At 38.7% G+C, this 10812-nt stretch overlaps 1 protein-coding gene across 1 annotated transcript in view; it reads right to left on the reverse strand.

Moving 5' to 3' along the window:
• Window positions 1–2549: 2549 nt before the first annotated feature.
• The window catches only part of CRIM1 (cysteine rich transmembrane BMP regulator 1 (chordin-like)), a 100887-nt gene continuing 92624 nt past the window's right edge, over window positions 2550–10812 (reverse strand). Inside the window, exons 13-16 of the mRNA XM_010138357.1 lie at window positions 8990–9184; window positions 7884–8006; window positions 6302–6489; window positions 2550–2767 (exon numbers count right to left, since the gene is read on the reverse strand). Coding sequence (XP_010136659.1) covers window positions 2591–2767; window positions 6302–6489; window positions 7884–8006; window positions 8990–9184 — 683 coding nt within the window. The 3' untranslated portion in view covers window positions 2550–2590. The remainder of the gene's footprint in view (window positions 2768–6301; window positions 6490–7883; window positions 8007–8989; window positions 9185–10812) is intronic.

Raw genomic sequence — 10812 nt, forward strand, 5'->3', positions numbered from 1 at the left:
AATAATAAAAACATTTTACACCATGTCCTATATCCTGCTAATATTTTCAGAATATGGCCTTGATTGTAAAACAAAAGCAAGCATTTACAATTTCTGGATAAAGACTGCTTACTCTTATGCAAGGAATGGATGTTTTGTCTTGACAAAATCTTTGTAGTAACTGGACAGAAACATCTCTGTTTCAATATGAGATTGAGTACAAAACACTGGGGAGACTACATTTTTTCTTATCGGTGGTTGGAAACTGAAGTTATATAAGCAGAAAAAATGTTGACCCTTAATGATACACCTATTTTTTTCTTTGATGCAAACAGCTAGAACACCTTTTTGATATTCTAAAACAAAAAAAATTGTTAATCTTCAGATTAATAAATTAGGTCATTATAATAATAAATTAGGTTTTTTTTTTCAGTTTTAAAGTTCAGCAACCTCTGACCAAGTATTTACAACAATACTTGAGAGTTCCTTTACAAAAAATACATTTTCTTTTCACATTAAGCATACTGGGTATCTGTGTCTCTTATGACAAGCATTTGTAAAAGAAAAAAAGGCAATGCACAAATGGGTAATTAGTATAAAAGTGCCAAGACCTGTTTGGAAAGTTAACATTGTATTATACAGTCAGAGTTATAAATGAGGCAAGCTACAACAAACTTCCAGCTTAATGTGGACAATATTCCAGTAGTTGTTTCAAACAATTGTTTGAAGGACAAAAAAAAAAAAAAAAAAAAAAAAAAAAAAAAAAAAACAAGGGGGGTGAGGGTTTTTTTTTTGGGAGAGCAAACAGTGCTTAAGTCCCTTCACCTGTGTGTTTTTAAAAAGATTTGTAAAAAGAAAAAAAAAAAAAAAAAAAAAAAAAGAGAAAATCCAGGAGCTGATGGTGTTATTCTATGGAGCTGATTAGTGCTGCATGTATATTGTCATCAGTGTCTCTAGCCAATGCATTCATTAAAAAGCCTTCTTAAGGCTAAGCAGGAAAAGAAAAATAAGAAACACCCTGAAATGTAGCAAGTAGCAAGAGCAACGCTTACTGCTATAATCGTGCACATACTGTACACACGCCAACACAAGAGTGCACACACACACGCACGCACACAAACACTTTCAAATCAAATCAAACTGCAGGTAGAATGAGATGCTCTTTCCTTGTCTTTCCTAAAGTCACAAGCGATTAAGCATTGATATGGAATGCCTGTTTATCTGTTTTTCTGCTCTGGGTAAAATCTCTCTCAGGTAAAAATACATTCAACAAGAAAAAAATAGAAAAATATATACTGTATACATAGTATTTTATATATACAGTATATATATGTGTAGTGTATATACACATGCACGTATATATACACAGGTATACCTACATGCATTTGTATATACATATATATACACAAACATACAAATACTTTTTGTAGTTTTTAGCATAATTATATTTACATAAATATTCCTATAATGCTAAGTTTAAAGAAGCATGATCTCCTTTTTTTTCTGAGCTTCAAAAAAGGTGCTTGAGTAATATACAATTAAAATTAAGCAGCTTCCTAGCATGGAAGTAGTTTCTAAATCTGCATACCAGTAAATAAGAACATCAACAGGAAAAAAACAACCTTAAAACAGTATCTTTTTTACTCTCTTGTAAGCAAGAGCTTTGTCTAACAAAAATATTTCTCCTTCTCCTGTATGAACAACCAGAGATTGATATAAAATAACAAAACAAAACCACGACAGACGAAACAAACAAACAAAAGCCCCTGGAACTGCATGGTGTTCTTGACTTTTCCTTCCTTCCTTCAATACTGCTGTCAAAAGATCCAGTGCTCATATCAGGAATTCTTAGGAGGCCTCAGCCATTTGCTAACTCTGCCAAAGTCTGGCTAATCTAGCCACTCAGCTTTGAAGAAAACAAAAATAAAACCAAAAAGCAGCACAAGGTATAATTTTACACATCCTTATATAAATCCACCCTTTAACTTCTGCTATAACCTTTTCCTTGGTATTTTGTTAACTACTGCAGCTTCTCATCATATAGAAAAATATTTGCAGCTACACCACGCCTGTGATGTGACAAATTCTGTTCTAGGAGTATATTAATGTAGCAACAGCTGGAAAAAAAAAACAGACCTTTTCCTACTTTTTTCACCTGGGGTTAGGCTTCGCTGCAACAGATGCAATTTCAGAGCAACAAGAAAAAACACTATCCTGCTGCTCGGCAGAATTCTTTATTCATTTTCTTCTCCAGCCAAGCAAGACCAGCTTTTCCTCTATGATGCTTCCTTTTACCTCATTGCCTACCCCTAGGCCCCTGATTCCCCCTCCCCAAAAAACCTCTATAGCTATGTTACAAGCAAATACATCTTAACAAGTTTTAAAACTTTGGTTCTAAGAAAACACTTGGTCAGTTATCTTAAGGAAAAGTGGGAATGCTTTTTCTGGCACACTGGAGGAGTCAGAGCTCATCCCAGTAAGGTCTTAGAGCTGTACACGTAGTCACAAATCCGATACAATCCACTAAGCAAGTGCACAATTCTAGTTTTACTTTAATAGCAGACTTAGTCTCTCTCTCTCTTTCTTAAATCCCTGGCAAGGGTGCAATTCTTCAAACTGTTTGATAGAAATTATCTGCCTGTAGGTTGTTCTGTTTCTGCATGCTGTAAAATCCACTGTATCTTGAATCTGGATCTGCAATCCTTAGCATCCTCTGAGAACTGTCCACCTGGACCATGGTACCTTTCTTGCAGTCCACGTATACCAGTTGATTGTTTAGGCAAGAAGGCTGTTAAAACAGAAAGGAAATATTGAGTAAATTTTAAAAAAAAGTTTGCATTCCACACATAACTCAAAAAGTCTGTGGTTGAAGTCCATAAGCACAAAACAAAATCAAATTGGCAATGAAAGAGTCTGGACTTTGGCTAAATTTGGCAAAAGCTTATGCCAGGCACAAAACCAGAGCCGCAGTCTCTTCTGAAACACCACTTTCAATCTTCTGAATGGAGTTCTGGTATTCTCATATCCCAGGTGGACTAGTTAAACTGTTCTCTGCTGCTCTAGTACCACATGAGGCTTAACCTCGCTGCCCCGGATGTGCAGCAGCTTGTTTCCAAGACATTAACAGCCTCTTAATTGCTGATCATTTTCAAGAATGTTTTGTTCCCGATTTCTGGCTGTTTTCAATTCCACTGAGACAGTGGGAGAGATCTCAGCTGCTACAGCTAATCCTGGCTGTGGGATGTCCTATGGGATCCTTGTGTATTCCCTTCTGAGGTGGTTTATGGTTTAGTGGTGGATTTGGCAGTGCTAGGTTAACGGTTGGACCAGATGATCCTGAAGGTCTTTTCCAATCTAAATGATTCTATATATTAATTCCTTAATTAGATAACCATCCACCTTTTATCTAGAATTTGCTGGGCCTTATGCCCTTGCAAAGCAATGTGGTATTGTGGAAATGCCAGTGGTGGATGTGGCTCTTGGGAGAGTTGATCTTGCTTGCAAGTGTAGAATAGGGGATTTAATATTAGGCAAATGCGACTAAGTGGGGGTTTTGAGTGAGTATCTAATGATCTACAAGCATGAATGCTTGTAAAACATTGCTCAAAGAAAGAGCTGAGCTATGTGTACTGGCTTTTCAGTCTCACTATTCCTCTGTTTGGAGAATTCTTAAACTGAAAGATTCTGCAGCTGAGAGGACGGTGAAACAATGCTGGGTGCACACTATCATAAATGTTTATGGGCTGAGCATGAAGAAGGACTGGCAGTAAGCATACTCTATAGATACGTATGAAATTAGTGACAACCTGTATTCATGTGTGTGTATAAACGCACAAGTGGACAGCAAATCTTAAAAATTCCCCATTTCCACTGACATAGCTTCTTTTTCCCAAGACTTAAATCGGGAAATCAGAAGGCTTTTTATTACTAACAGGTTACATTCAGTAACCCTCCTCACAAAAAGGGTTTTCTTCCCCCGATATTTATTATGGAAGACACTGTCTCCCATAACATCCTCGTAGAGAAGGTTAGCAAGTGTGCATTGGATGAGCGGACTGTGAATTGGATTGAGAACTGGCTGAATGACAGAGCTCAGAGAGTTGAGATCAACAGCGCAGAGTCTAGTTGGAGGCTGTAGTCAGCAGTGTTCCCTGAGGGTCGGTACTGGGTCCAGTCTTGTTCAATAAATTCATCAATGACCTGGATGAAGGGATGGAGTGAACTCTCAGGTTTGCTGATGATACAAAACTGGGGGGAGTGGCTGATATGCCAGAAGGCTGTGCTGCCATCCAGTGAGACCTGGACAGGCTGGAGAGTTGGGCACGGGGGAACCGAATGGATTTCGGCAAGGGCAAGTGTAGAGTCCTGCACCTGGACAGGAAAAAACCAACTCACCAGTGCAGGTTATGAGTTGATCTGCTGGAAAGCAGCTCTGTGGAAAAGCAGCTGTGAGTCCTGATGGACAAGTTCATTGTGAGCCAGCAACGTGCCCTTGTGGCCAAGAAGGCCAATGGTATCTTGGGGTGCAATTAAGAAGAATGTGACCAGCTGGTCAAGGGAGGTTCTCCTCCCACTCTGCTCTGCTCTAGTGAGGCCACTTCTAGAGTACTGTGCCCATTTCTGGTGTCCCCCTTCAAGAGAGACAGGCAACTACTGGAGAGAGTCCAGTGGAGGTCTACGATGATGATGAAGGGACTAGAGCATCTCTCTTATAAGAAAAGGTTGAGACCTGCGTCTGTTTAGCCTGGAGAAGACAAGTGTGAGAGGGGATCTTCTCAATGCTTGTAAATATCTAAAGGGTGGGTGTCAAGAGGATGGGGCCAGACTCTTTTCAGTGGTGCCCGGTGATAGGACAAGGGGCAACAGGCACAAACTGGAACACAGGAAGTTCCACCTAGACATAAGGAAAAAGTTTACCCTGAGGGTGGCAGAGTACTGGCACAGGCTGCCCAGTCTCCTTCTCTGGAGACCTTCAAAATCCACCTGGACGTGTTTCTGTGCAGCCTGATCTGAGCAAACCTTCTTTAGCACCCTTCCAAGCCCTACCATTCTGTGATTCTGTGATTACTAAACATTATTTTAAAATGTTTTACATTTGGCTGTTCAAAAGTCCGTGGACTAGATTCACAAAGAACTCCTGAGGTTCACTGACGTTAACAGAATTAGGGCTAAACATTAACAGTCCACCTTTAATTTTAAGCATCTTTTCTGTTATCTTGCTTTTGCTATTGATCTAAGCATTGATTTGTTCTTTATTAAATAGCTGGTAAAAAAATGCAGAATTATTGAGTATAGTTCTGCGGTTAGAATGTTGTGATTTTCACTTTGGTTTCAACCATTTTGTCACACATCATTGGGATAGAGAGAAGCCTTTGTGGAAATTTAGGGGTGAATCTTTTAGAGTTAAAAAAATATTTTTTAAACAGTTGTTAAGAAATTCAGAAACTGGTATTGCTTAATTGTCTGGAAAGACTGGAAATGGAATAATACCAATTCCTCATGCTTCCTATTTATGTACAATTAAATTCAAGTTTATGATCTGACTGTGTTTGTAAGCTTTTTGGAAATGACTTTTTTTTTTTTAAAGAAGTTCCTTAGCATTGACAGAAAGAATATGGACACTTCACTTTTAAAATGACTGTATTACTCTTCTAGGTGGAACTGAAGAAAAGAGGCTCTCAAATTGTGTTCCAAGTATGGACAAAGATTATTTGATTAGAATTAGGAAGTATTAAGTGGGATGAATTGGTGGACATTCACTGTTCATTGGGGAATTTTTTACTGTTCATTTCCAAGATACCTGCTTCTCCCTTCTTTTGGTAGTCTCAGAATACTTACTTGGTACATATTTCCTGAGATTTCTTTTGAAATATTAATCCCAGAACCATATGATGCAGTTATTAGAAAGCATGATAGATGCTACTAGTACATACAGTACCTGACCTTGGGCAAGATTTTTAAAGTGGATGAAAGTTAAGAATGCAAAAAAATTCTCGTAAGAGTGTGCACATAAGAAAATTGCATATATTTACCTACAAATATACTGAGATGGATTTTTAAATTTTTTTTTTGCTGAGCTTGGTTTCTGTCTAGTGGCAACTCATTACTATATGGAGCAGGAAATGTTTTTGATGGTGAAAAAAAAGCATTCGGGAGTCTAAATAAATACTAACAGACTGACTGGTATAAAATGGTCTAAGACATAAGGAGAAAATAATTTAAGAGAGTTCACATGATGTGAATTCAATTGCATCCTAGAGTATTCTAGTTAATCTTGTTTTCAAAAAAAGGGAGAGCCTGGAAATAGACATAAACATGGCACCTTTGTTGGAGCTTTGTAGCAGGACACTGGAATCCACTGCTTTTTCTGATTGACAAGGAGAAGGACGATGATCAGTAACAGCGCTATCGTGATTGGAATTGTCACCAAGGCAACAGAGCTAACCGACGCGTCTTCACTTGGGTGTGGTCCACTGCCACTTCTGTACTCTCCCTGGAGATGATTCATGTCTGCAAGGCAAATGTGAGGGAGCATTTGTTAGAAATTATAAATGGCCTTGACCGTCGAGAAGAATGTCATGGGTCTTGTCACTCTCATGAATTTGGACTTTCTTTCCTGAATTGTCTCCTTATTTATACAAAATTAGAACTATGAATCAGAACAAAGGTAGTATGTCATATCGTGACTATATTAGCTGTGAAAAGGCCATCAAAAAGAGAGGAAAAAGGATGGAATCTAGAGCACGATAACGAGCAAGTGTGACAATAAGCTCTTACCTCAGTTGTGATCATCCTATCATCCTATCTGATCACAACCAAATTCTCACTTGTAGAAAAATCAGCCCGTGTTTTTATGCTGAGGAAAACCTGGGAGAAGTCTTAGGATGAAAGCCCTTTCTTTTCTTTGTTTTTCTTTTAAAAACTGGTACGACAATTATGATGTGTTTGCGCTGTCATTGGTTGAGAAGGTACTACAATACTTGCACCAGTCAGCCTGTAAAAACAGCCTATAGACTGCAGCAAGTTTCACATGTAATTGCAAAGAATGGTAATTTTCAGTGACATATACAACATTCCCACACAGTTTGCAGTGTGTGTTTGTAACCCCCTGCCAGGATAGTTGCAAGCCAGCTACTAATGCTCGTGAGAAATGAAAGTGCTGTAATTATAAAAGCGTAAGCTCCGATTTTGAAAAGTAATTACATTTCACGTATCCTTTCTCCAAACCATAATATGCTATGAGATCACCCTTAGATAGAAAAAAAAAAAAAATATATATATATACACACACACACGCATGCTAAAGTTTAGGTAGTCCTTCAATTAAAAAAGGTTAACAAGGACTGCATCATACAGCGTTTCCCCTACGTTGCAATAATGATTTCAGCACAGTTTTAAACCAAACATGGATTTACATCCTTAAACAATTTTATTAGCTCTGTGTCACTATACCTGAAGTGTTCTTAACTCTGACATTTGTCTATGATGTTTGTTAAGTTGCGGTACGTGTTTTTCCATTTTTGTTTATCAATGCAAGAGTGTCAAATGGATCAAACGAAGGTCTACTAACTCCAGTGGCCTGACAACAGCCTGCTGTCTTGTTTTTGTATCAAAGACACTGTGGAGTCACTCCTTGTTCATCGTTTTATCGCATGCTTAATTTTATAGAACTCCATTATACCAACGCAGATGTTTTTTCCAAGCTGAAGATGGAATGCTAATGAGACCAAATTGCATAAATGTAATTTAATAGACTGACTCATCTTTACTGAAAGCAAAATGCACGTAAGAGTTCTGCACTAGAGAATATTCTCAGATAACCACCTTTTCAAAGCACTACACAGATGCTAAAGGCAGCTTAACAAACGCAGACCTAAGCTAGCCCAGTTCATACCAGATCTTACCTCTGTGAATGTGGATGATGTCATTTTCACTCGGTGTTGGCCAGTTTGGTACTTCCAATTCAATATCTCCTCGATGATTTGTCTTCTCGATAGGGATATTAGTAGGTTCAGGTACATACATCTCTGTGAAACGAGATAAATGTGTTTCACAAATTATAGGCTGCTTAACTTCCCAATGCTGCTCCGAAGTCAGGAAAAACACCTGGCCATCTGCAGTGCTTTGTCCTTTGAATCCCTTCATTTGTTACAGAATTTTCACCATTACTAGCCTGGGATTCTGTTTTGAAACCCGTTTCATACTGTACATGGGGAACATGCCTGCTGCCGTTATCATTATCCTAATGTGAATGGGATGATATAGTCGTGTGGACAAACTTGTTTTTGAAAATACCATTTCAGAATGTACGCTCCACTACTGTCTTGTTCCTTCATGACACTAAACAACAAAAATACCAAGGGAAGGCTACATCTTCCTAGCTGGTATATGTAAACTGTTGCTGCTGGTTTCCTTGCCTTCCTTTTTTCTGTAATCCTCAAAGCAGGAGAACTGCAAGAGGAGGAACTGCTGAATCTCCCCAGCTGTCCTGCAGGAAGTAGTTATCAGCTGACTAAGATGAGCAAACTCCTGAAGTGTCAGAAATAGCATTAAAATTCAGTTGCAATACTTATGTCCCTTGTGTCCATAGCTAAGAAAATTTCATATTACTTTTAAGCCAAATTAAAATGATAAATAAAGCAGTGTGATATTTGAAAAGTAACAGAGAGACATGGAAAAGACAGAAATGTTAATCACTGACAGAATCTGCAGAGATGCAAGAATATTAATTTTCCTACTTCACTAATGTATTTCCATAACTTTGTGAAAGGAACAGAGCAGGGGCAAGCAACTAATTTTGAGTTCACGGTTCTCAGAATAAGTAAAATTCAAACTATATATCTGCACAACATACCTACCTGCTAAGAATATTAACTTTCTTTAAGTCTAAATGTCAGTTGTCTTCTTGATACTATTCAAACACGGACTGATGTTCAAAAACCAATTAAAAAAACCTTATCAGTCTTAGAAAAGCAGCACTGCAATAATCCGGGTTGTCACATCACATTACCTGGACACATCGGACAGCAGCTTCCCTCCACGTTGATGGGTTCAGCACAAGGGAGGGGTGGGCAGCTGACAGTGGAGCAGAGAGTCTGACCCTGCAGGCAGTAGCAGTGTGTGCAGCTGTCGATGTCCCAGCGTTCCTCATCCGCGTATGTTTTACCACTGAAGTGGCAGACCACTTTCTTTGGAACCGTATCTTCTGCTGAAGGAAAACAGTGGTGTGATCACATGGTAATGGCCAGGTATGCACAAATCTGATTTCTTTCCCAAACACAAAAGGAAAACAACAGCTACAAAGACATTCCAGATGTAGTTTAAAGACCATCTCTACACCTTCCAGAAGGATCTTTGTTAAAAAAGTGTAGTTTCTGCTTTGTATGAAGTACATAGTGTGGGCTGCTTCTCCATTTTCCTTGCGCGAGAGGCTAGAGGATGGATGCTTGGGACAGGAAATGATGATACCAAAGTGTGTGAAAATTAAGAAAAATTGATTTTTTAATGTTTGGCTGTTGGAGACCGCCAACCATTTCTCCTCCTCGTGTCCTAGTAAGTCCTATTTAATGAATTAAAAAAACCAAACTACTTACATTTCCTGCTACCAAGAAAGACGAACTCAGTCTGGAATACTTGAAGAAAAGATTAGGCAGGATTCCAAGAAGAATGTAAAAACTCTTGGGTGACATAACTAGAAGTGCTTAGACTACTACCTTAAAACAAGTTCGAAGGGAATCTAATCATTCCCTGTAACCCTCAGGAAAAAGTGAGGCTCCAGAACACCCTGCCCAAAGACTGAAAGCTGTAAAAGATTTTGACACAGTACGTAATAGGGACTTGAAGCTGATGAAGCAGATTACACTTTCCTGCCAAAAGCATTCCATACGCCAGTGTACCTCCTATTCCACGGAGAAGACAGTCATGAATTGCTTAGCCTAGCATGTTTTTTGCTGCTATAGCACTTTATAGATAACCAAAATAAAACTACACAGCAGAACCTTCAAAAGCCAAGCAGCACCTCATTTTCATCTTAGCTTCTTGCTACCTTTTTTCTTAGAGGCAGAAATTATTATGGTGAAACCTGCTGATGACATGAATTTGCAGATTAAGCATATGCATGAGTTAACAGAATGAAATTGTGAAGTAACTTCTTAAGCTGTCAGAGAAATACTGGTTTAACATTGACACAGATTACTTATTTAAACATGTCAGTTAGAATTACCTCCCATAATAAAAATAAAAGCCTTATTCAATAATTTGGTCATCAATACAGCTTTTAATTAGACAATATAATAGATTGACATCAGCTGGAATAACAAGGTTAGCAGTCAGCAGACCAGTACAACAGATCTGGCCAAAGTAAATTTGCATGCAAAAGGAGACCAGCGAGAAATACTATTGTGAAAATACCAATGGCATTATCTGAAAAGCACAAATATTGCAGAGGCCCTTGGTATGGGTATCCCACGGCTTCCATGGCTGTTAAGTACGGGTCCCAATCTTTCCAAGTAGAAGACTTTGCAAGTGAATACAGGGTGGACAAGGGAAAGAAAGAGCAGGGAAAAGCTACAGAAAACATGTTAGCATTGTTAGCTTCTTCCATAGATTATGTACACAGAATCATAGATCACTTGGTTGCAAGAGACCTTGAGGACCATCAAGTCCGACTGTTAATCCAGCACTGACAGGTCACCACTAAGCCATGTGCCTGAGCACCACATCTACACGTCTTTAAAACACTTCCAGGAATGGGGACTCCACCACTTTTCTGGGCAGCCTGTTCCAATCCTTTACAACCCTCTCTGTAAAGAAATTTTTCCTAATATACCGCCT

The sequence above is a fragment of the Buceros rhinoceros genome, unplaced genomic scaffold (genome assembly GCF_000710305.1).
Source record: "Buceros rhinoceros silvestris isolate BGI_N320 unplaced genomic scaffold, ASM71030v1 scaffold3906, whole genome shotgun sequence".
Lineage (NCBI taxonomy): Eukaryota > Metazoa > Chordata > Aves > Bucerotiformes > Bucerotidae > Buceros > Buceros rhinoceros.